A 27,467-nucleotide genomic window follows, 5' to 3' on the forward strand; every position below is an offset into this window, starting at 1 on the left:
CCAAATTCTCAAAATTTCCTCCGGGCTGGAAGCCTGCAGACCTTAATGATTCTGTTCCCCCTTCCTGTCCCTGGGGTTACAGGTTTCCCCTGCCTGTTTCATGATGACTGGGATCTGAGTTCAGTTCTGCCTAGGCAGCAAGCGGTTTCACCCACCGATCCTCCTAAGTCCCATCATGTGGTTTTTAAGGGTTACCAAACGATTATGGTCAACATGCAAACACAAATTATAGATGGCAAGTGCATCTTGACCTCACCTTGTTTCGGTATATTTGAGTTGTTTCAGTGTCTTGATTTCACCTTGTTTCATTATATTTGAGTTGTTTCAGTGTATTTGAATGATTGCTGAGGATTGGGAGACTTAGCGCGAGATAGGAAAGAGAAAGTGAGGATGCAAAGATCTATTGGATCACTGCCACTTGCCCTTGCATTCAACATTTCATATTTAAAAACAACAACAACCACTACCATTGACAATAGTCAACAACAAGGCATGCATGCAACAGACAGGCAGAGAAGACACTAAAGGGCATTACATACTTGTAACCTCACTTTCTCCGCTAAAGCCTCATGTATTGAGCTGATGGATTTTGTGGTCAAACCCTGATTATTAATCCCTAGATGAGAGACCCATAACACCGAGATGAATGACACCATGGTCGATGGGATAGTCAGAGCTTGAGATTTTCTTTCCTTGTAAAATTAACCCAGGTGGGAACTAATAACGACAGCTCGCATATAAAAATAAAAAGCCTTTTAAACTGACTATTGGAATTGTTACTATATATCCCAGTTCTTTGCATTTTTTTTCATTAATGTGTTGTTTTCAGCACCATGCTTGCTACATAGAAAACTGTGCATTTTCTACACTATGTATCTTTTGGGGTGCACTCTGTAAGCTAAAGACTAAATCAATCCATATCAAAGGGTTCTTCCCTGTCCTGTTTACAGAACTGAAATTAAACTGTTTTCATAAAGCATTTCCCAGTTGCCTCGCTCCTTGTTGTTAGGGCTTGAGTGTGAAATTTCCCCAGGGTCTCATCTGTGGGAACACTTTGTGTCAAGCTGATGGCACTGTCTAGGAAGGTGGAGGAATCTTTCAGGATGTGCCCTAGCAGAAGTAGGTCACTGGGGCAAGAAGGAGGGAGCTGGCTGGTTCAGACTGAACTCTTGGATGCCTGATCCACCCAAATATAAACAGGGCTCCTGCAAGTTCTCAGTGACACAGATCAATACACTGTTGCCATGTGGTCATTTCCACGACAGTCTGAACACAATGACTGTGACTGTTTGCCCATAAAACCTCTATTCCTTCACATTGATTGTGTCATGAATTTTAACACCTTAACATAAAAATAATGTAAGTGTGCATCTGCGTGTGTGTGTGTGTGTGTGTTTGAGAGAGAGAGACAGAGAGACATAGAGAAAAGAGATAGAAAGAGACTGAAAGAGGGAGAACGTGTATTATATTAAGTACGTATAATTTGCTCCTTGAATCATAAGGCAGTCAATTAGTTTGATTTATGTTCAATATTTGAATTCTTTAAAGTCATACAGCCTTATATTACGGAGCTAAAGCTAATAGTCTAAATTTTCTATTAAATAATAAATTGTCTTTATCCTTGAGAATTTCATACATGTATACAATGAAACATGGCCATAACCTCTTCCATTTCACCCTCAGCACTGTCCAAATTCCCTGCCAATAACCATCCCTCAAAATTCATAAATTCTTTCCCAACCTTTAACCACTAAGCCCAGTTAGCATTGGTTATGTACTTATGGGTGTGTGACCATCTACAGGAATGTGGGAATTCTACCAGTGACGGAACCCTTAGAGAAGAATTATTCTTTTACCCCAGCAGCCATCAGGACCTGAAAACCTCCTCAGTAAGGGATTCTGTCTAGCTGGTGGACCTTTATAGACCTATGCAGGTGACCACAGCTGCTGTGAGCTCACAATTGCAGCAGCCATGTCATGTCCTGAAGGCAGCAAATCCCAGCCCTTCTTCTCACCCTCTGGGTCTTACACTCTTCCCACCTCCTTGTCCAAGGTGCTTCCCGAGTCCCAGGGGTTCAAAGAGACTGAGTGCTCATCCATAAATGGGGCATCTTTATTGCTTCCCACGCTATACTACTCTCTTAAGAAACATATTTTAGGGCTGGAGAGATGGCTCAGTGGTTAAGAGCACTGACTGCTCTTCCAAAGGGGCTGAGTTCAATTCCCAGCCACCACATGGTGGCTCACAGCCATCTGTAATGTGATCTGATGCCCTCTTTTGGTAGTGTGTCTGAAGACAGTGACAGTGTTCTCACATACATGGAATAAATAAATAAAGCTTTAAAAAATGAATCTTTATTTAATTTTTTACTGTAACCAGAAACTTTTTCTTTTTATTAATCTTTATAACATTTACACACACACACACACACACACAAACACAAACACACACAAACACACAGAGAAGAAGAGAGAGAGAGAGAGAGAGAGAGAGAGAGAGAGAGAGAGAGATCTAAAGGACTAAAATATACTCCTAAGTCAAAGATAAAGCCCAGACACTTGTCAACAGGATTGTGGAGAGTTAAGAGTGGAATGACCATGGAGCCTCCTGAAGGCAGGAACCAGAGACAGTGGCTCTACCAGGTTGGGCGTCTACTGTTCTTCAATGTCTTCATGACCAGGATTGGTGAACTGCAGACTAGCCATGTGGGTGTTAGCCTGCAAAGTGCACTTGGTATGGAGACTGAAGTCTGATGCCCAGGCTGCCTTGGTTCCCTCTCACTTCTATGATTCCTAGGAGACTAGGAAATGTTTCACCAGGTTCAGTAGTATTATACAAACTGCAGTCATGGGTAACTTTCTTTGCTGTTAACTGTCTGTGGAGTTTGGCTCCAAATTTCTTAAATAGCCTTGAAAGGGATTCTATTTAACTCATTCTAGGGTGATCTGCCTTTGTTTTCCATAAAGGTTCTGTGAGATAGATAGTGATCTGCTCCTAGGAGTAAAGCAATGTCTTGACCTTCTGAATCTTCCATATGGAGTCCTTGGCTGAAGTTTGTTAGAACGTCAAACTCCTCCCAACAGATATCTGTGCCTGGAAATATATCCTTTATGTAGGTCTATTCTTCTGGTGTGTGTGTGTGTGTGTGTGTGTGTGTGTGTGTGTGTGTGTGTGTACATGATGGTATCACAGAAAAGGCTGTCGAATCTGCCATTTATTTTTTTTTTACTGTGTGTGTGCTTTCCTATTAAAAATTGTTCTTATGTTTCGTAAGAGTTTCCATAAAAGCCTCATTTTTAGGGAGAAGATCTTCCAAATGCGTCTTCCTCTGGTCTCAAGAGATGAGAATGAGTCATTAGCATGGAGGGCTGAGTGAGAGCTGCTGGTTGGTTCCCAGTGATGCTGTGGGCCCTAACTTTGTAAGCTTGGCTCTGTGCTCCAGCCAGAGCCTCTGTATTCTTTGAGCCCCTCCTTGGGAGGTGAAGTATGGATTGTTTGTACTGTTTGCCCTAGCACTGAGCCTATTTTGAAATTGTTTTCCCTGCCTCCCTCAACACAGTGCATTGTGAGTCCTTCCACAGGGAAAACCGCTGGCCACATTGAACAGGGGAGAAGGGAGATTTAAAGTAAAATACAAATGAAGAAAGCAGGAGTGACAGCCATGTATGCGATACCCCGACAGCTAAGGGGGTGCGGAAACATGCAGGTGGCTGCAGAACTTACAAAATTTGGTTGGCACTCATTCCTCCACACAGCTCACCTAATTTTGCACCAAATATTCGGGTCCTTTGATGGCTATCTTTCTATAAATCCTCAATTGGGCTGAGTGTGTCTTCGTGTATATCTCTGCATGTGTGTGTCTGTGTGTATGTCTCTGTGTCTGTCTCCCTTTCTGTGTCTGTCTCTGTCTCCCTCTCTCCCCCTCCCCCTCCTCTTACCGCTCCCCCTCCCCTTCTCCTTCCCTCCATGCTTTTCTTAGTTTGCTGTCATATAGTGGGAACCTCCAAAGTTTCAAACTCACTTCTTTTGCGGCGTTGTTCTGCCTGAGAAACCACATAATCTGGAAGCTTGTGCTAACACTGGACACTTAAAAGTTACTAGTTATTAGAAATTGTGTTTAAATTTAAAAATGATTTCCTCATTTGTGTGGGCTCACGGACACGTGTAGGCAGTGCTTACTGATTGATCAGGGCGCCGTATACTTCCGACCTCATACAGACCCTGACAAGGATTACTTCCTATGCTGTGTGACTTATTTTTTCTCCTTCCAATGAAGGTGCAGACTTGAGCCATTTCCGGTGTCTGCACTTAAATGAACTAGTTCCGGTTTCTCAACGGCGTCCAACATCTAGGTTGAGACCTTGACGTGGGACATCCGCGGCACGGCACAGCTTTCGGTTGGGCTGAGCAAGAGGGATCTCTGGTTTGGATTGTTTTCTCTGCCCACAGTACATGGGATTAAATCGAAGACCCCATGAGTCTATAGTGCCTTCTGTGAACTCTGTGTTGTTATTATCTTTTCAAATTCTCTTAGTTCTTGGCCGAGTCGCTGACAGCTCCTTCGCTCTGTGAACTGACTGCCGTCGTTTTATTACAGCGATTTGATCGATATGTTGCATTAATTTTTAGCTCTCCTATCTCCATATTCTGAGAAAGGCTACCTCTCTCTGTGGCCTCAGTTGTTGGATGCTACCTCTTAGGAGGTCCCATGCCCTTCCTTTGAGGCTCTGCATCCCTGCAGACAAGGAGCTAAAGTCTTTGAAACAAAATTCAGTAACTCCACGGTGGCTTTTTCATGCCTTTTGAGAAATCCAAGGACAAGTCTTTCCACTGGCAGCTATTCACACACGTTAAACTCTTAAGTCGAGATATCCAATTTGTGTTTTAATCCTAATATCAACAAACACATGAGTTACAGGTAGATTTATTGAAAGAATCAAGTATGAGTTTGTATGAGGGGCTGTTATTTAGGAGATGTAAAGAAATAGGGTTTGTATGTGTTCAGTACAGATATGGTATTTTAAAAACCACTTTTATTAGTTCCTTGAGAACGTTGTACATTATATAATGATAGAATTTACTTCTCACTTCTCTTCCCAACTCCTCCCAGTTCCATATACACCTAATTCCTTTTCCCAAATTCAGGCTCTCTTTCTCCCCTCTGTAATAACCCACTAAAGTCATTTATGCTGCCCATAAATTCATGGGCATTGGGCAAGCCACTGGAGCCTGCCCAACTTATCACCATCTTTATGTTTGTAGAAAACTGACTCTCCCTTTCCTGTCAGCTAGGGCTGACGCTAGTGGTCCTGTCTTGTATAGAAGACAATGCTTTGTTCTGGGTCTCGATAACATCTGTATCTTATATTTCCACTCCCTCTTCCTTGTGGGTTCCTAAGACTCAACTCCTTCCCTTTTTGCCTCTCACTTTGAGTCTGTGTATATACTTGTGTGTCTATATTAGTGATGTCCCATTTTACATTCAAACCAACACATGGTGGGGGGCATCTTTACAATTGATTGCAGACAAAATGCTGCAATGCCGACATGGTGTAGCTCAGTACCAGAAAGAAATAGGAGATTTTGAGAAACCTACCCAGCTGTTTCTAATGTGAGGTGAAGTTTAGACCTCTGACACAACCTTCTGGCCCTACCCTATGGGTTTAAGATACACATTGTCCCAGTACAATGTTCAAAGGTGGGACTATGAAAAGCAATTGGACCCTGTGTGCTGTAATCAATGAGTTCATCTGTTGATGGATGTGTATGAAGGTGGCAGGAAACTGGGAGATAGGAAATTAAGGAACTTAGTCATTTGCGACATGTCTTGGAGGGTGTTTTTTGTTCTTGGTCTCTTCCTGTGTTGATGCTTCCTGGATGCCAGTGGGATTAGCAGTTGAGCTCTATCGTGACCCTTTCATGATCATGTGACCATGGACTGAAACCTATGAAACCATGAACCAAATAAGTTTGTTAACTATGTGAGTTGCTAGGCAACTTGTAAGAGTGATGAATGGGATTAACATGAAAGTGGCCAAAGTGATGCTGACCATACCAGGTCATGTCTGGATATGATGTAGGAGGACCCATGACTTAATCCTTTAAACACTTTTTCTGGAGGCTGCACTCTAAGAGAAGAACCAATGTATCCCAAGTTGTTTTATCCAGACGATTCTGCCAATGTATCTGTTGTCTTAGCAAATCAAGAAGCTCCTGCTTCCTCCTCTTGTTGTTCTCCTGACTTCACTTCTGTGTTTTTAATAGACTTCGATATCGTATGAAATAGTGGGAAATGAGTATTAAAAAAGGGAAGGAAGCTATAAATTTTGCTATAAAATCATTAAAATACACACTTAAAATAAATGGATTTTTAAGTATGTACATTATACTTCAATAAGGCTGCAGAAAAGGCTTGGACAACAATGATGCTTGTCGTGTGATTTGCTATTTGTCATAGTTCCTGTGATTTTGAACTTAATAGTAGTGGGTTTTATTACAGATGACTCAGACACCAGGTTAACCATACAAGCAGAACACTCCGTTCCATCAGGGAAAAAAAAATCATGTCAAATTCATTGGCTTTCTTGATGAGGGTTTTTCTGGTCACAGCCTAGTTGGCTGTTAGTTGGACAGCTATTGGCTGAGAGCAAAGATGGAGAGAACACAATGTTTGCGGGGATAACTGAAGGTTGTGCTCATAAAAGGGGATGAGTTTCACGGAGTTCAGTTGCAGAAGCTCCAGTTGGTGATGGAGCTGAGGCCTAGGAGCCTTGCAAGACTGCCATAATATGTTTTGAGATGTCATGGCCAAGTGGGAGATAAGACTAGATGAAGTGGAAAAAATTTAGTTTCTTTGGAAACTCACTTTTGTCACAGGATGTTTTTCTGGAAGCTATGTTAGGAGAGGATATTTTGCTGAAGCAGACACATGAGAAGGCATATGATATTTCGCTGGAGCACACGCTTGAATGGGGACAGGATGTTTATGAAGAACATAAATGAAATCCCACAGACAGGGAGATGACATTTTTACATTGCTACACCAGCAAGGCTTCAATGTTCTTCGATAGTCTTCCTTCCGCAATGATAAATGCACAAAAGAACCTGAGCTATTCGGGCTGATTCTGAATGCTTCTGCTGCTTCTTTTGGTTTCTTAGAGACTTGTGGTCTCTGCCAGATCAAAGCACTGCTACTGATTCATTTTTTGCATCTCCTATTGGACAGTACTGCACAATGAAGATTGGAGTTACCCCAAAGAATTACTTCTAAATAGGTCCACAACTCTCAACCTTTTCCTATCAACTTTCTCTCTCTCTTACCTCTGGTTGGTGGGCTAGAAGGGTGTTTGAAGTGTTTTAGAACCCTAAATAAAGTAGGTTTTGAAAAAATCTAAGCGTACAGATATATTCATGGGTTTTGAGAAAGGGTTTTGTCTCCTGCTGAGAGGAGATGATATGTAGGTTGTTACTTTTTGGTTCTGTGGTCTACTGTGAGCCATTAAATGGCTAGTGACTGACAGTCTCCCAGTAAGTGTAGCACACACTAAAATGCTTTTGCTTGGCGTTTTGAGCTGTAGAATGTATTCATTTCTTGTCATATATACTCAAGTATTCATGTTGGTGACAGTAGTTACTCTTCAGTTCTACCATACAGGGAAGTGGGTCTATACACTGAGAGAAGAGAGTGTCTGGTGGTGAGTATGTAACATGGAGTAAGAGAAACATTACGGTGCTGGGTCTCTCTCTCTCTCTCTCTTTTTTTCCCCCAATTTGACAATCTGGAGTCAACTTAGACGAGAGAACAATTCAAGAACTGCCTCCAATAGTTAGTCTTTGGGTAAGTCTATGGAACATTTTCTTGATTAATGATTATTGTGGAAGGGCCCACCATTGTGGGAAAGTTCATCAGTAGTCATGTATAAAAGGAATAGCCTTTTAGGCTGTAAGAAATAGTAATGGAGCAAGACATGGGGAGTGTGGCGGTTTGAATAAGAAAGGCTCCCACAGTGATATATTTGAATATTTAGTTAACAGGGAGTGACAAAATTTTCAAGGATTAGAAGCATTAAGACGTGTGGCCTCATTGGAGGAAGTGGGTGTGTTGACAAGGGTGGTGTTTGATTTTTCAAGAGCCCAGTGCTTTCCCAGAATTTCTCTCTCTCTCTCTCTCTCTCTCTCTCTCTCTCTCTCTCTCTCTCGCTCTCTCTCTCTGCTTACAAAGCAGTAGTTCTTTATTTCTCCAGTGTTCTGCTCCCTGCCATTATGATGGACCAGACTTCTGAAATTGTAATTTATCCTCCAATTACATAATTTCATTTATAGCAGTTGCCCTGACCATGGTGTCTCTTCACAGCAACAGAACAATGACTGAGACAGGGGGCAAGCCAACAAACAGTGTCCTTGTTACCGCTTCAAGCTCCTGTTCTGGTTTCCCTCAGTGATGGTCTCTAACCTGTAAGGCAAATAACCCTTTCCTACGCAAGGTAGTTTTGATCATGACATTCATCACCGAGAGAAGGAAGCAAACTAGAACTTCACAGATCAGTACATGAGCAACCCTTACCTTTAAATTAAAACAAAGTGTCTATACCTTTTATTTGTGGTTATGAGGTAAGAGTCTGTGGCTCTACTAGATACACTGTTTCTATAAGACATTGTCTTACTTAGGGTTCCTATTGGTGTAAGGAAACATCGTGACCAAAAGAGCAATTTAGGGAGAGAAGTTTTATTCAGCTTACACTTCTACATTGCTGCTCATCACCAAAGGAAGTTGGGACAGGAACTCAAACAGGCAGGATTCTGGAGGCAGGAACTGAGGCAGAGGCTATGGAGTGGCACTGCTTACTGTCTTGCTCCTCATGTCTTGCTTAGCTTGCTTTCTTATAGAACCCGGACCACCAGCCTAGGAATGGTGCCGCTCACAGTGGGCTGGGCCCTCCCCCACAAATCACTAAGAAAATGCCCTACATTTGGATCTTATACAGGCATGTTCTCAAATGAGGCACCCTCTTCTCTGATGACTCTAGCTTGTTTCAAGTTGGCATAAAATCAGGGTGGTGTTTAGAATGTGATTTTCTCATGGTAAGTGTGGCACAAGTAGGAGGTGTGGCCTTGTGGGAGTAGGTGTGGTGTTGTTGGAGGAAGCATATCACTGTGGGGGTGATATGCTTCTCCAACAACATGTCTGCCTAGACGCTTCCATGATTCCTGCCTTGATGAAAATAGGCTGAACTTCTGAACCTGAAAGCCTGCCCTAATTAAATGTTGTCCCTTGGGGTTTGGGATTTACCTCAGTTGTAGAGCGCTTGCCAAGGAAGCCCAAGGCCCTGGGTATGATCCCCAACTCTGAAAAAAATAGAACCCCCCCCAGAAAATTTTATCCCTTATAAGTTGCATTGGTCATGGTGTCTTTTCGCAGAAATGAAACTGGTAGACAACCAGCCAGTATAAAAATTCCAAACAGCAGAATTAATCAAAGATAGAAAATATTTTCAAGTCCTACAATGAGAAACTTATTCTTGAGAGAAGAAACAGCAATGAATGAGTAGAAGGTAAGGTTGCCTACAAAGAAACACTTGGAGTGTAGATGTGGCTCAGAGAGTCCCCATGTAGTGCACAGGAGCTTCTCAGGAGGAGAGAGCTACGTGGTCAGGAACCGCAAAGCATTTTAATGTCACGGCAAATGGCATAGGAGAGATCAGCACCTCTGCATTGGATGCACCATCAAGAGTTTTCTGTGGATAAGCTTTCATGTGAGTAAAAGATGGGAACTTCCTGGGGCTAGATAAGGTAAAAGGGCCCAGAGGTCTGTAGGAAGCCATCCAGTCGAAGGAGAGTCAGGCAAGATAAGCCAGTGCAGGAGCCCTTTGTGGTCATCTAGGGGCATTCAGAAGAGACCTCAAAAATATTACAGGATCCAACAGAGTCTAACAGTGCTCAGGGAAGCTAAACAAAGGATCCACGTAATACCTGACATAAGCTCATGGCATCCTCATGTTCTTTTTTAAATTTCTTTTTACTGATCATACAAAATAATGGGCTTTATGGCACTTTCAGGAATCGATAGATATAAACTTAATTTGGCATTCACTATTCTTGAGTTATCCTCGTCAAAATGTCCTCTGGGGAAGCCACCACCTCACATCCACCCTCTGTAGTGATAGCTTGGCTGTTCTTTAAGGAAGCAAAGAGACCAATATGGATGTGGCCCAAGTTCAAGTCATTCGAGACCCTTTCTGTTCTTCCTGGGTCTCCTGCTTCACTTTTTGAGAACTCCATCTTGGAATTCCTTCGTCCCTCAGTATCCTCAACTCCCACATGTGTTCTTTAGTCTTTCTTCCACATCACCATCAATTTATTCTTTCTTACCCTCATCCTGGTCTCTTCTCTGCATGTGAAGGTTGGATTTATTTAAAAAGATGACTTTAGGGGCCTTCAGAGATAACCAATGGATTAAGAGCTCATCTGCTTTGAAAGAGGACTGGGATTTGTTCTTTGAGCTCATGTCCGATGGCTCCCAACCACCTTTAATTTCAGCTCCAGGGGACCTGACTATTCTTGTCACTGTGGTCTCCTGTATTCATTCCTTGCCCTACCTAGATAAATAAAAATAATACATCTACATATGTGAAACAGGTTTCATTAGGTTTTGTTAGTCAAACAATCCCTGATCTTCTCTGATTCTGAGTCTGCTTGGATCAGTTTATTGGGTTTCCCCTTGGGTTCCAAGACCACCTCTCTGTTACCTGCCACTCTTTCGCCAACTATCTGTTTCTCCCTCAAACTTCCCCTCAGAGAGTCTATCTATTTCTGGCCCCTCTCCACTGCTTCCTAAACATCCATCTTTTTTTTCCCCTGTGCCATCCCTGCTCCTCTAAGCCTTATCTCCAGTTTTTTCCTCTCCCTAAAGACCAGACTAGCTCAGTACTGTTTGTTTTAGTGTATGTGACATTAGACTTACTGTTCACAGCCTTGAACTTTCCGGCTTCCTCTCAATGTTCCATCCACCACAGCCAGTCTCCTCCACAAAAGTGTGCATACACAACACATCACATCACACATTTTAATTTTTAGAGCAAAAACAAATTCCACTGGAAAAGATACTGGGGATGTCAAAGGCCATTGGGTATCTGAAACACAGAAAAACAAACATTTTCACCCCAATCCTATAAATTCCCCATATATGTCCCCTCACTTTGTGAATTTCACCTTAATGGATCTTTTCCATCAGATTATAGACATAGATGTGGACGTCGCCATCAAACTTGATGAAGTACACGGAAGGCTTGGCTAGAACTTGGTAAATGACTTTGCCGATCTTTTTGGACCCGTCACTTCTGGTGAACTGCACACATTGACCTGTTAAGATGTCGCTGCCAACTTCTGACTTCACCTCTGCTGGCGAAATCTCTGGAATGATACGGAGATTACCTTCTGTGTAATCATCCAGGAGTTGATAGATATATAGGACTGGATCTTTCTCATAGGTGATGTAAAACCAGTCCTTCATGATTGGCACTTGGGCTAGGACCACCCCCCTCCAGTTGTCCTTAGAGCCATGTTTGCCCTCAAATTTATGCTCCACAGCACGGCCAACCATGGCACTTGCAAGTTGGGCGTCTTTCACTTGAGGAAACACAACTTTGTGATTCAAGACCTTAAGCTTTAAAATCCTCTCATCACTGTGAAGTGCCAGTCCATAGACACAATCAACTCCATCATACTTGACCAGATAGAGAGAGGGATTTGTTGGCAGTTGATCTAGAACTATGGCCTTCCATTGGGTGACGGGCTCATCACCTTCCTTCCATCCGTGTGAAATTCTGCACCCCACAATGTTCCCCAGGGACTGGGGAGAAGGCCTCTTCCTCTTCCGCTTCTGGAAGGATGGTGTGCTCATCCTCCTTACAGACACCCTCTTCTTCTTGGCTGTAGACCTAGTGTGGTAGGCCACGGTACTCCTGGTCCACTGTCTTGTGGCTATTGTTCTGCGTTCAGGCTTCATACTTTCCCATGGCCTGGGTTTGAAGAGCTCACCTGCTTAAACCAGAGACAAAGCTGGTACCTCTGTCATATGAGTACCTGCAATAACAATGGGGGTGGGGTTGGGGAGGGTGCTGGACCAAGGCTCTTGTCTATGAGAACTTTGGAGCAGGTGAGGAAGGCGATGGTAAACAGGTTTGAGCATCTGAATCTAATGCTGTCATAATCAGAAGTTCATAGAAGTGCTGGGCAATGGTGGAGCACACCTTTAATTCCAGCACTCCAGAAGCAGAGGGAAGCAGACCTCTGTGAGATCAAGGCCAGGCTGGTTTACAGAATTAGTTCCAGGATAGACAAAACTACCCACAGAAAAACCCAATCTCATAAATCAAAATCTAAAGTTCAAAGGAAAATGAAAAAATGGTTCTCTACAGCTCAGAATAACATATTTAGACATATTTCTTCAGCCCGAGGCACTTTGCCTATGCTGAGGAACATCTCCTTGAATGGCTAGGTCAGTGTGGGATTAAGTATCCTTGTCCCCACTTTAAGCAAGCAGAACAGAGAAAGGATAGCAAAGGAGCCAGAAGGGTGGCCACACCCCTTCTCTACCCTCTAACTATGAGCTATTTGGCAACATCCACAAGTATCTGCCCAGAGACAAAGCACAGCAGTCCACTGGCCTTCTCTACTGTGCATCCTGACTCAGCCCCAGGTTTATTCCCCGAAGCTGTTGCATTTTCGACCGCAACAAGAGTCTTTTGTGTAGGCAACAATAGCCTTTTAGAAATAATATCTACTGGGGTTGGGATTTAACTCAGTGGTAGAGCAGTTGCGTAGCAAGCACAGGGCCCTGGGTTCCTCAGCTCCATTAAAAAAAAAAAAAAAAAAAAAAAAAAAAAAAAAAAAGGAGAAATATTTTCTCCAAAAATACACAGGCACAGAGAGGAGCTTTGGCATTTTAGTAGAATTTTGAATTAGATATTGTTAGCAAAGAATAATAAACTCCGGAGACTGACTAGCCTAGACCATCTGCCTAGCTCTCAAACGTGGAAGACATTAGAACGTAAGGTTACTTGCTGTACGAGGGAAAACTTTTAGCTTTCTGTGCTACAAGGGTCCCAGTTATCTTCATAAACGTATTTACCAAAAGAAAATGTCCTAGTCGTCCAGATTCTGTCTTCTGAAACCGGTCAGGCACCAATAGGTTGTTGAACAGTTGTGGGGTTCAGGAGCTGAACTAGCTTTCACACCCCGCTCCAAAGATAGTGAACCCACCTTCAAAGTAGTCTAGCGCCTCCAAGTGGAAGAGATGCGCAACCTCCGCCCTTGTGCTCTGTGACATCATCCAGGCTCTGCTTACGTCATAGAACCCCTCTCAGGCCAGTTCCTTCCCTAGTTACGCTTAGAAACTTCCAGCATCTAGGTTTTAGCTTCTCATGTAGCCTCCTGGTGAACCAAAATAAAGTCCCCACCCAAATATTCTGATGACTCGAGTCACAGTCTGCCCAAGTAGCTCTTTTCATGCTTTTTATTTTTCTGAAAAACTCTTTGGTTTCTGAGTCACCAACATCCTTGGTGGTTATTTTCCCAGCTCCTATGTTTTCTTTGGTTAACTTTAAGTTATTCTCCGTATCAGAAATATTGCTAGGCTCTCTTTCCGAGGCAGCACACAGGATAGAACAACAAAATTAGCTCTATCAAAACCCACAATTAGAGGAGGGCCATTTTTATTGAAACAAAGCTGGAATTTGACAAGATTAAATACCTTGTATTGAAGACAATGGCAATCATGAATTATGGATTCTTTGCAAAGAGCGAGGAAAAATTAGCTCCTGGACCTGCTTCCAAAGTCGGAATAAACTTATCACAAACCCAATATCGACCAGTCATATTTTAAATGTCTTTAAAATTTATCAGCACTTCTGATTACAAGGAATTTATTAGATCAAATGCAGTAAAACAGGATGAAATAGATGAGGTAATTTTGTTTTTGAAATATGGGTAGACAGAATACTGGATCCAGGTAAGTATGGAATTTACCTGTAAATTACAGGCCACTTTAATTGTTTGTGTCACATAGTTCTTCAGATCTTCAAAAGGATTCTTTTTAGAACCCTCCCCTGTCCCCACTACACTCTGACCATCCCTTCCCTCTTCCCAATAATTCCCTTCCACTTTAACATTATAATTTTTTAAATGTACTTAGAGCTTAACAACTTATGTCAGCTTTTTAAAATCTGTCCAATTTTCTAAGTGCACCGTCTTCTTTTTCTCCTTCTATCGTAGTTTTAAGCACATTTTCTTTCACACTTTGAGTTTTACTCTCTCTCTGCTCTTATGACTACTCTGCCATTATGTGACTGTTGGTCGACTATGTGGCTGACCTCAATGTGGGGTTAACTCAAATGACATGAATTCCCCCCCTCTCTCCCCTTAATCTTCCTTCTCTAGGCACCTGCAGAGATTTAAAGCATTGGGGATTTTTTTAACCCTGGAAAGCACACACACACACACACACACACACACACACACACACACACATACACAAACATACGCACATACACACAGAAACACTCATAGAAACACAAACACACACACATACATACACACACAAACACACACACATGCACACACAAACACACACACAAACATACACATATACACACTCAAACACACAAATACAGAGAGAGACAGAGACAGAGACAGAGAGAGACACGGTGAGAGACAGAGAGCCCATGAGAAAACATGTGATATCATCATTTTAAGAACATTAAACAGACAGAACTTTCAAAAAAGTGAAGAACAAGTAGGCAACAAGAAGAATAATCTCATCATAGCCATCAACTTGAGGAGGAAAATTTTCACACTCTAGGCTTCTAAGTACCAGTCTGTTACTGAGCAAAGTAGGGGCAGGAACTCAGGCAGGACTCTAGAGGCAGGAAAGGAAGCAGAGACAACTTAGAAATGCTGAGTACTGGATTGCTATCCATGACCTACTCAGCTTTCTCTCCTTCTCATACAACCCAGGGCCACCTTCATAGGGGATGACACTATGCATAGTGGGCTAGACCCTTCTACATCAACCATCAAAAAAGAATCCTTACAAATGTGCCAAAGGACGTTCTGATGGAGGCAATTCTTCAGCTGAGGCTCCTTTTTCCCAGGTTGAGTCAAACTGACAATAAAAACTAACCAGGACCCCTGCACATTCATTCTGATTGCCACACTGTGTGCAATAGACAAGCCATTGGAATAACCTTAGCTGTTGATCACTGGATGAATGGCTTAAAAAAGTTGATATACATTGATGTGATTTTCATCTATGTGTAAGAGCAAAGGGTTTTGTTCTCAGAAAAATGGATGGAACTGTAAAATACAGTATATTAAGTGAAACAAGCCAGACTCAAACAGATGATTGCAAAATTTAGATTTTAATAAGGGATATTATGTGAAATTGGGCATTTAGGAAAAGGAAGGGGAGCAGCAGGGTGTGTGTGTGTGTATGTGTGTGTGTGTGTGTGTGTGAGTGTGTGTGTGTGTGAGTGTGTGTGTGTGTGTGAGTGTGTGTGTGTGTGCAGGTGGAAATGGTGGTGAGTTGTGAGAAAGAAGATGGCTAATGTACAGTATAAACCTGTACTAGGAGTCACATGCAAGCCCACTGACTTGTACATTTAAAGAATATCGATATAAGAGAGCTGAGTCTAAAACAATGTTTTGATTAAATTGGGGGTTTATGCTTTAGAGATACCATAAAGATTATTCATATTTTCCTTCCCACTGGGCTCTTGCTGTTGCGAGCTTGATACTTGTGACAGGATATGGCAATGAGCTTTGGTTTCTGTACCTCATTAATAACCCGGAATTCATGTCATTCAGTGAGGCTACCGTGGGGAAGGAGGTAGTTAGAGATCTTAAGGGTACACCACGTGGGAAGAATAATACCCACCCCCACTATAGATTTCCAAATATTCACCATCATCTCTGGTTTGAATGTGATCACCCAACATTTATTTTCTGAAGATTAATCCCCAGTGGGAATGTAGTTGTGAAGAATTGATTAGGTTAAGAGGGATGCAACCTACAAATAAAGATCCATTAATGATGCTATTGTGGAAAAAGGTTAAATTATGAAAAAGGAGTTTGGCTCCCTCTCTTTTATTCCTAGCCCCCTGGATCCCTTCTGTGGTGACAACATTTCACAAGAACTCCTTCCTCTGCCGATGGTCTCTTCATCTTGTATTTACAGGTTTCTGAATCATAATAATACAGAATCTGTGTCATTATACACTAGCCAATCAGTGCCATTCTGTTTGTCCATAAAAGCATGAACATGCCTCAGAATTGTGAGCAGCTGGGTCATATGGGAAAGCATAGCTGGCAGAGAGGACTAGGTTGTTAGTGCTGACTGAAGACAAGATGGTTTCAGGTTTAGCATGAGTGCTCTTTGTTAAAGAAACAGCACAGAGGAAGAGTGTAGATTGGAAAGTTGCAGCTTAGAATGGACTCAGACATCTACTGTTGGCCTTTCGTGGACAAGGAGCCATTAGGAAAAGGGAAAGATCACTAGGGATAGCTTCAGCCACTGCTTTTGTCTAGCAGAACCCTTTTTAGAATCCTATCTTCGAGGATGTGAAAGAAAACTGCCTGGAGTCACTTGATACATCAGTAACCATCAAGAGTGTGTACACTATTATAGAGGGACCCAGGAAAAAGCCTGATCTTGGAAGATCCTTTGCCTTCAAGAGAGGAGACTCCTCCCCACCAACACTGGGAAACCCATCTACGTCGGTAAGGGCATCCCACTAAGTCCAGATCAGTGGTCCTTAATCCTTGGATTGAGACCGCTTTGGGAGCTCAAATTGCCCTTGCACAGGAGTCACATATCATATATGCTGTATTCCAGATATTTACATTACAACTCATAACTATAGCAAAATTAAAGTTATGAAGTAGCAATGAAATAATGTTACAGTTGGTGGAGCTGTATTAAAAGGTTGTGTTAGGAAGGTTGGAAACCACTCTTCCTGACCCGTCTAAAATATGTCTGTTGGTATGAACTGGAGTTTTAATCCCTTTTATTCAATCAGGCAAACCCAAAAAAAAAAAACAATACACCACCAAAAGTTTATAAAGGATACACAGCCACTGTACCCACAGTGTCAGGACTACTGACATCTAGACAAGTGGTGTCAAAATGGAAATCACGTCACACCATGACAATCCCCCTAAATGAAAAGCAGAGGAGAAAAACCAGTTCCCTGGTGGTGACACCAAGAGAAAACCATTGTCAGAATTGTCAACAAGGATTTTAAAGCCAGGATTCAAGCGTCGTCAATGAGAAACCTACAAAACAGGCAGAAGGGGTTGGTGAGATGGCCTACTGCATAGGAACACTGGTTGCTCTTACAGAGGATCAGGGTTCAGAGGATCTGATAGACTCTTTGGTCAAAACACACACACACACACACACACACACACACACACACACCATAGAGAAAAATTAAAAAAACAAATTAAAAAGAGAAGGAGCCAGGTATGTCCCTTTAATCCCAGTACTCAGAAGTAAGGTGATTTCTGTGAGTTCAATGCCTACCAGGTTAATAAAGTGAGTTTCAGGCCAGCCCTACCTACATAATGAAACTCAGTGTCAAAATAAAACACAAAAGAGTGTTTTATTTATTTCTGATAATGTATGCAACAGAGAAACTATTTCTACAGAGAAAGACCTTATTGTTGAGAGAATCAGTGGGCATGAAGGATACCCCAATTCTTTATGTCACTACTCCATCAAAGCCTTACCAGGAAGCAAGAATGTGTCCAGCTAAAAATGAAGCAGGGCAATTATGAGTAAAGCTGTGGACACACATCAGCCCATCAGCAACAGAGGCAGGCAGAAACCAGCTAGGATGAGATGGCTTCACCAGGCAATGTCTCTGAACTAACAGTCCCTAGTAGCACCAGGTTGTTCTTTTCCTTCAAGTACCCCTGGACTTTTCAGACACTCAGAAACCATAGAACAAAGTGTGGAAAATGCCTAAGAAAAGATGTGTTTTGGGACATATATGTTTATACAGGTTTCATGTAGCCCAGGCTGGCCTCAAACACACTATGCACCCAAGATGATTTTGAAGTCTTGATTCTTCTCCTGGTAAAGGGACTATGGGCATGTACCACCACACCACTGTAGGTGGAGACCAGAGCTGTGTGAGAGCCAAGTGAGCACTCTGTCCACTGAGCTGCATCTCCAGCCCCTAGGGATGTGTTCTGCTAATACAACATAACTAAAATAGAAGTCTTCAATGAGAGACAACAGGAGTCTCCCAGTCTAGAAACATTAAATTACACATTCACAAGTAATACATATGTCAAGAAATAATTAAATTATGTAACAGTAAGAAAAAAAGAAGAAGATAGGAAACATACTATCAAAATATGTAAGACATAACTATGACGGTGCTAAGAGGAAACTTTATTTAAAACAATAATTCTTAGATTAGAAACAAAGACCAGCAACCTAAATTTTTATCTACACTAGAAAATAAGAAAATAATTAATTCAATGAAAAAAATAATTGTTAAAATGAACCCCAAAACACTAAAAATAAGAAATTAACAAAAAAAGACAATGAAACACAGTTTGTTTTCTTTTTTCAAGCATTGAATGGTATTTCATCGTCTCAATTAGACCTAGATAGAAAGTATAAGGTCCATTCTCTTTGGCAATTTTAAAAACAAAAAGTAATTGTCGTGTTTTAGAGTTTATGCAGAACACTGAACCTGGTACGACAGACAAAAATTAAAAAAATATTCATCGTATAATCCCTTTTTAATGACAGTGTTTATTCTCTACCTGTCTCTCCTATAATCTGTTTAATATCAGACAAGATTTCCAGGGTTGCCATATGGAGATAATGCACTGTTGAAATGGAAGCACAGCATTGTATTCCCAAAACAGAATGTGGTTTAGAACATCATTGTTTTCATCATGAGGAAACTAGCACAAGATTCAAGCCCAGTCTCCCGAGGCGTTGTCTCATCTTAGAGCCATTTCTTCAGACAGCACTTTCCATGTGTCATATTTTTCTTCAACAATCGAAACGGACTTGTTTGCTGCACTGTTTTGTTTGCCATGCTGCTTGGGAAATCCTGGACCATCAGACATGACGAAAGTTCTCCTCCACAACCCCAAACTACAGCACTGGAATTGGTGTACCGGAAATAGAAGAGACAGAAACCAAAAAAGAAAAAAAAACTGTTGTTGTTTGGAGAAGAGTCATGTAAGTAGGCCAAGCAGACCTTGGACTTTCTATGTAGCCCAGGTTGTCCTTGAACTTACTATGTAGCCCAGGCTAGACATGGACTTATTCTGTAGCCCAAGCTGGCCTGGGATTTACGATGTAGCCCAGGCTTCCATTGGACTTACTATGTAGCCCAGGCTGGATTTGAACTTGTGATCTTTGCGAGTATTGAGAATATAGGTATGCACTACCACACTCAGCTTTGTATCTGTTATTATAATTGACACAGCTGTGGCCCCTCATTTGCCAGCCTCCTTCAACATCAACAACAGCATCCACAATCACCTACTAGAATAATCCCATCCTTTAACTCATCTGTTAAGGTAAGACTTTACAGAACAAAGAGTCAGCAGGGTCCTCCTCCTTATTAGGACACATTTGTTTGTGGGATTTGAGTGATTGTTTGAGTGAGCCAGTCATACCTTAACCTGGTTCTGATATTATGACCAAGACAAAAAAAATAAGAAAACAAAAGTAAAGGAGATGGGCCCAACACCGGGACTTGAACCTTAGCAGTTGAGGAGATGGCTCACAGGTCTCAGGTAAATGATGAGTAGGCTTTGTTGCTCACATAGAATCCCAGTCCAGGGAGGAAGAGTTAGGGCAGATACCCAGGGTAAGATAGCTGTCAAGTGTAGTCATATTGGAGAACTCTGGTTTTGACTGAGAAATGCTGCTTCAATGAATAAGGTAGAAGAGAAATGTATTAGTCCATACTTTATACACTGCACTTGTATGCATGTACACACACACACACACACACACACACAGACTCACACACACACACACACACACACACAAGAACAAAACAAAAAACTTTGGTCTTAAGGCATTGTCTCCACTGTAGTCGCACATAGTAGGAGGTGGCGATCTAAATAAGTGTTCCTTTCCATCCCCATAAAGACCAACATAATTATGAACCCTCAGTAACGGATGTATACAACCTGCTGAGGACAACCAGATGATTAGTTTAGTCTCCTCGCTCTCTAACATATTCTGGTGTACCGTTTCAGGAATACTGAGGTGGGGCTTGGCTGACTTGAGCCTTACTCCCAGTATTGCATCCAAGACAACTTTCAGCTGCCATGTACTGATCCTTGGAATTCCCTGCCAAGGTACCGTGACTTGCATTGCTCACGAGGCCATGCCATGAAGCCAGAGAAGGTGTGGGTGTCTTACTCTGCCATTTATTACTTTAGAGTAATGGGAAATTAGCTCGAAATTTAAACCTCACTTCCCTCATATATAAATGAGCAGGCGAACAATTCCACTTCATCAGATCTACATTAGGAATGAGTTAAAAAAAACACATCAAAACGATTAGTGCCGGGGTTGGGGATTTGGCTCAGTGGTAGAGCATTTGCCTAGGAAGCGCAAGGCCCTGGGTTCGGTCCCCAGCTCCGAAAAAAAGAACCAAAAAAAAATGATTAGTGCCAATGTGTTTTATGAATGATAAGCAATATTATTTATATGATTTGTAACACTGGAAATTATGGTAACTGGAACGTAACGGTTTTCATTACCTTTGCACAGATGATGCCAGGAAAGCATCTAGAATACAGAAATGCTTCCTTTTTTGCATTATTTCCAAGAAGCATTTCTTTCTGCTCCAATTATTTTTTTAAAACTTACTTTCCACTCCATCTCCCCTTAGGTGATTAGGTTAGAATCGGGTTTGGTGAGAGGGGTTATAAAATGTTGTGTTACAGAATATATTTACAAAATCGACTGTTGAGTTCAAATGGAGGCACCCTCCATGGAAAAGCCAAGCTCCTCCTGAAGATATTTATTTCTTTTCTTTTTTTATTTTCATTGATTTCTAGTCTAGTCATTGATGGCTATTCTAGGAAGAATCAACCTCGGTTGAGGTGATTCCTCCGTCAGATTGGCCATGACTACGTCTAGGTGGAATTTCCTTGACTGTTAACTGATGTTGGAGTGCCTGGTCTACTGTTGGCAGCACTGCCCTATGCAGGTGGGTCTGGACTCTGTAAAAGTAGTTGAATGTGAGCTTAGAAGAAAGCCACTGAGCAATCTCTGTAGCTGTAGCTTCTGTTTCACAATCCTGTCTTGGTTTTCCTTGATGATGGGCTGGAACAGATAAAATGAAACAAAGATTTCTCTTCCCAAGTTGGCTCTGGTGAGTGTATCATCAGAGCAACAGAAAACCAAAATTAAGCAAAAATCACAGTGCCAGATGTGGGATGTCTTCCTGAAAGTTGCTGACCAGCGAGATCACAAAAGCCCTAACAACTTTACAGGCTGTTGCCATTGTTCTTTGTAGGCCTCCAGAACTTGATGGTAAGACACTATTTCTGAAGGTACTGAATCCTTTTGTTCACAGGTCACAGAAGGGTAAATGTGAAGTTGAGGTGGAATCATCCTCTATAATGGATAGCCTTCATGGTTCAAGAAAGTGCTATGTATGCTTCTAGGGGAGAAAATCATCTACGACCTTAATCGGGGGTGAATCATTCAAGGTAAAATGTCAGGCAAGATGTGCCCATAATGTGTTAGTGGCATCACAGTCATGGGAGTAACCGGTGGCTTTCCAATTTGATACAAGGCATATTCAACACGAGGTTCTGTAAAGTCGTCAATAACCTATATTTAGGGTGATATAGGCCCTATGAAAGAACCTAATGCTAAATACATTGTCGAACTTCCTTCCAAATATCCATATTTGTATCTACAGATCAGCGTTGCACTCAGCTCTCATCAGAGAAGAAGCCTCTGACTACCATGGGCAGAGTCGTACAACTGGACAAAGTGTTGGGAATCAGTGGTGTTGAACTAATCATGTGGATATAGGTCAGCTAAGTCTTCTCCTCAACAGCTCAGAGAACATCATGAGAGAGTGGGTGAAAGGAATATATGAACCAGAAGATGGGGAAGTGGACAGCAAAAGGATATTTTTTAGATTGTACCTAGTCATTGAACTCTTAAACTTATTGTGGCTATGGTCATGGGCACAAGAATAGGCCACTCAACACTTCATTACAGATGGGAGAGGACATAAAGACCCTCCCCTCCTTTGGCAATCAACATTTATTGGACAGCTATACCTGCTTTTCTTCCCTAAGTTTCTGGTGGCTTCTGTATATGGATCTTTTATACAGATACATAAAAGCAAGGGAAACACCTGTATATGGAATTTAAAACAAGGAAAGAAAGAAAGAAAGAAAGAAAGAAAGAAAGAAAGAAAGAAAGAAAGAAAGAAAGAAAGAAAGAAAGCTGAACACACTCCAGGTCTGCAATGTGACCATCACACTCGAGTTGCTCTGCTTTCCCCATCATGATGGATAGTACCAACTAAAACAATGGGTCAAAATAAACACTTCCTGTCACTTTTTTATTGGAATTTTATGTATTTAAATTTCAAAAGTTATCCCCTTTCCTGGATCCCCTCTCTCCCCTTCTCTCTCCCCCTGCTTCAGTGATGATGCTTTTCTTCCCACCCACTCCCATCTCAACACACTGGCATTCCACCACATTTGGGAAATGAGCCTTCAGAGGAACAAGGGCTTCACCTCCTATTGATGACAGACAATGCCATCCTCTGCTATATATGTGGCTGGAGCCATAGGACCCTCCATGTGTACCCTTCGGTTGGTGGATTAGTCACTGGGAGCTCTGGGAGGTGGGGGTCTGGTTGATTGATATTGTTGCTCTTCCCATGGGGTTGCAACCCCCTTCAGCTCCTCCAGTCCATTCTTTAACTCCTCCTCCATTGGGGTCCTGTTCCTCAGTCTAATGATTAGCTGTAAGCATCCTCATCTGTATCAGTAAGGCTCTGGCGAAGCCTCTCAGGAGACATCCATATCCGACTCCTCTCAACAAGCACTCCTGTCTTCGTTAAGTTTTTGCTTTGTATTTTGTCATAGCGAAAACTAGAAGAATCGATATGCTCCCTCTTCATGTCAGGGCCATGTGAATTAGAGTCAGTGCTTCACTAAGCCCTGTAGGGTTCTCTTGGCTCCATCCACAGAGCCTGGAGAGGGCATGGACCCTCAAACAGACCTGGTGTGGCCATGGTCAGCATTGATGATCTATTCTCTTTGTGAGAAACAATACTACATAACATTGATAAATACAATCAAGGAGAGTGTCACAGGTAGCTATCATAGATTTTTTTTTGTATACTTATTCTCAGCAGCCCCCATTGATATTATGAGGATGCTCTTCCTCCCATCCACTCCCACCTCAACACCCTGGCATTCCCCCACGCTGGGGAAATGAACCTTCACAGGACGAAGGTATTCTCCTCCTATTGATGCCAGACAATGACATCCTCTGCTATATATGTGGCTGGAGCCATGGGACCCACCATGTGTCCTGTCATTATCCCTCCAATCATGAGTTATGGGCTGTCATGCTGGTAATTTCACAGCAGGCACTGCTTCCCACAAAAATATCTCCCCAGCTTGCATTTAATCCCAGGTTACTGGCATGCTGGAAATACTGTATTTTCTTTATTTGGCCCATAGCTAGACATTTTTTCTTGGACTATAATTAAGTGATCTACCTTCCTAATGCTGCCACCCTTTAACACTGTTCCTATGTTGTTACGTCTCTTGATGAAAAAATTATTCTTGTTGCTTCTTCATTATTGTAATTTCACTTCTGTAATGAATCGTAGTAGGTAATCACTTTGGAGACTGAAGTTTCTCACAGGGATCGTGACACACAAAGATTGTGAACTGCAGATATAACAGGTTGAGAGCAAGATATATTTGAAGGACAAACTGTGGAAGACAACTACCAGCCCTGGGTCCTAAGCCCATCGCTTTATGGACCTAGCTCACCTCTGTACCTCCTTAAATATGGAGTGATGGGCGGAGCGTTTGTCACTTTGAATAAAACAAACCTTAACAGAGACACACGATGGTTCGTTGTTGCTACCATTTTGTAATTTCCTGCCCCAAAAACTCACATTTTAAACATCATCGAAAGCCAAGAAAATAGGCACAAAGACCTGTCTGTGTGAGATACGAACCACAATTCATTTTGTTCACCTGGACCTCAACTTTAGAAGACTGCAAGCATTATCCATTTGAGAAATCCACTTCCTGCTCATGTTTTGTTGAAGAAATATAAATCAAGCTAAATAGAAAAATAGAGATGGAGTGTACAGGACAGGTTGGGGGTTTAGGGATCTTAAGGAATGCTAGCACAAAGTGAGGTATGTCAACATACCTCAGCTGACTCATAAGCAAACAGGTGAGGACCATAGGAAGCCTTGGGCATGAACAGGGATGAAGGTGTCTTTCCAAGGCAGAGAGACAGAGCAGACCATCCTTCCTTGGTCTAGTTGATGTGAGGAAGCTAGATGTTCTCCACCTAAGTCAACCCACACTGAGCCAGTTCATGAAGTTCTGGACACGTCACTCTCCAGGACCTGAGTTGAAATGCAGCTGCCCCCCAACCCCCATAGGAACAAGCACTTGTTATAAGGAGAGGTGCTTGAAGACTTCATTCTTTCAAGCCATCTTCTCTGAAGGGCAGGTCTCCAATTCCTTACCAAGAAAGGCATCATGTCTTCAACCTTGTTGACTTTCCAAATCTGCCAACTCTGTGAAGACCCATCTCGAAGGTCTTGGCCAGGGCATCTGGCTTCCTGAACTGATGTCTCCAACAGGTTTCCTCAAGTCTCAGTTTAGCAGTTTTCTACGGATTACTTGTGCCTTATCTAGAGTGGAAACAGGGAATGAATTCTGGCTTAACTGAGTCCCTGGAGGTAGTAGAGGCATATAGAGAGCAGTGAAGGTATTATAAACATGAAAGTGCTAATCCATTCTTCGGGTGCGAACTTCTCTAATTATTTATACATTTTTTAAATCATTTAATGAAGTTAGTCAATATCGCAGACAGGATGAATGTCTGGCTTATGCACCAGCCTCTCTTTTCATCCTAACACCTGGCTTCTCAGGCTGTGATATCCATTGGAAGAAGAGTCATTTCAGATGTAAGTGGTTATAATGAAGGCCACACTGGAATGTGCTAGGTCCCAAAACAAATATGATCATTTACCCTATCAGAATAGAAGTGTTAGTGGGCTGAATGGCAGGCAGGATGAATAGGACCCGATGTCAGGCTGTGGTTGACTGGGAGATGGTTTTATTTCCCAACAACGAGTTTGGGCTTTTGCCTGAGGTTCTAGTAAGCACTGGAGAAATTTTATCTGGGATTTCCTTTCATGGATCCCTCAAGATGATACCCTGTGGATGTACAGAGGAGGATCTAGAGGAGGCTGCAAGGGCTGTCAGCTCAGGCAATACCGAAAGATGTTGCCTTTGCAGAAGGCACATGCTGCAGAGTGCAGGCCAGCTGAGACAGTGACTGAGGCAGTTAGAGCAGTGTCCCTCTTTGCATCAGAGCACCCCCCCATATCCTTCTGCCATGCCAGACTTATATATTCAACAGACCGTCAAAACCCAGTCTGAGTGAAGGTAAACCATTGCACTAAGAAACGAATACTGCATAGTACAAGACACAATGGATGCTAAGATGTTTCACAAATGATGGGAAACTGAAATAATGTCAGTTAAGATGATTTGCATTCCCCTCAGAGGACCTGGGTTCAGTTCCCAGCAACTATATCATATGGTCCCCAACTCTAGGTCACTGCACATGACTGTACATACATACATACATACATACATACATACATACATACATACATACATACATACATACTACATATATATACATGTATTACACACATACATACTATACACATACTACATACATACGACATATATATTATGCCAGTGGGTTACTCAGTAATCTACTATCCTTGGTCACTCGATTACTCATGCCCTAAGGAACCGTCAGAGGAAGTGGAACAGTCCATTTCTTCTTCTCTGTCAGTTCCCTTCTGGGATCTAGGGCCCTCTTACTGACTGAACCCTTCATATGATTTTTTAATTTCTGAAGGATTTATGTAACACGAGCATCAGATTTTTTGAATCTCTTGTCTTCCTAGGGTTTTGAGCACCTGAACTTGTGCCGAGTACATCTAAGTAATCCCGGAGGTGGAATGTCGCTCGGGTCTCTGCTGTTCAAGTGCTTCCCCTCTTGGGGTTGGATGTTATAATCCGGTTGGGATACACTGAAGGCATTCTCAAGTGGCAGAGGCTGGGAACCCTCAAGGTCTTCCCCCTTTGGAGTCTGCTGTTATACTCCGCTTGGGGGACACTGAATGGGCTTCCAGTATGTGGAGGCTGAGAATCCACATATGTTACTACACATATAGTACGTAAAGGGAGTGATATATAGAAATAAAAACATCACCTATGCAGCCACAATCATCTATTATCCCCATGATGAAACCAAATACTAGGAAGAGAAGATGGTACAGACACATTGCAGGATAGATCAGCATCATTCAAAATGAAGATTGAGCTGGAAAGTGCTTTGAACTAAGTATAGTTATGAGTAATGTAAATAAGCTTAATGTTTTGAGAACTAGTTTACCTGTTATGGTTGCCTTATCCCTTCTTAATTTGGGCAGACACATTTCTGCTCTGTGGAATGAGACAGTCTCCACCTCCTCTGTCCTCACATATTTCAATTTGTCACTTGTTCCACAGTACATCCATATACTTGCCGATGAATTTTTCTTCTTGGAAATTCGAAATGTTCATATTTCCTGACTTCGGAGAGAGGGTTAAAAGCAAACGGGAAGTGAGTGACATACCATAACTTTTCTGTATTATTATCAAAACGGGTTTTTTTCAGGGATGGGATACTTGAGGTGAGAAGAAAGGAAAGGTTCTGCTTTATTTGAAATATTTTCTTACCTCATTCTTTGCTCCTGTAAAGGGCCCAGCCTTATCTGTCAAGCGTGGCCATGTTCCTGTCACTACTCCACTGCGCCTCTCATGCAGTTCTTAATTCTAGATCCTGTTTGCCACTCTAGGTTTCATCTTGCACAGATTCACCTCATTTCCCTGTGATCCTGCTCTGAAACATACGCAAGTTTTTTTTTTTTGTTTCATTTTCAAATTTTTATATGTTTATGTTAATTTTTGTTTAACCAGTTTTATGGAAGCCTTAGAGGGGAATTATTCATGGATGTCTGTTTTGATTGGAATGAAAAAAAATGGAAAAAAAATCTTTTTTTAAGTTTACATGACATTTTCATTTCTAAGTATTTCTCTTATATAAACCCACCAGGCTAGT

At 42.0% G+C, this 27,467-nt stretch overlaps 1 protein-coding gene across 1 annotated transcript; it reads right to left on the minus strand.

Moving 5' to 3' along the window:
• Positions 1-11,049: 11,049 nt before the first annotated feature.
• LOC134484319 (Y-linked testis-specific protein 1-like) lies at positions 11,050-13,294 on the minus strand. Its single transcript, XM_063280627.1, has 3 exons — positions 13,131-13,294; positions 11,210-12,082; positions 11,050-11,130 (listed from the first exon to the last, which is right to left on the minus strand). The coding sequence occupies exon 2, from the start codon at positions 12,003-12,005 to the stop codon at positions 11,211-11,213; it is 795 nt and encodes a 264-aa protein (XP_063136697.1). The 5' UTR covers positions 12,006-12,082; positions 13,131-13,294; the 3' UTR covers positions 11,050-11,130; position 11,210.
• Between the last annotated feature and the right edge of the window lie 14,173 nt (positions 13,295-27,467).

Source organism: Rattus norvegicus, chromosome Y, assembly GCF_036323735.1.
Source record: "Rattus norvegicus strain BN/NHsdMcwi chromosome Y, GRCr8, whole genome shotgun sequence".
Lineage (NCBI taxonomy): Eukaryota > Metazoa > Chordata > Mammalia > Rodentia > Muridae > Rattus > Rattus norvegicus.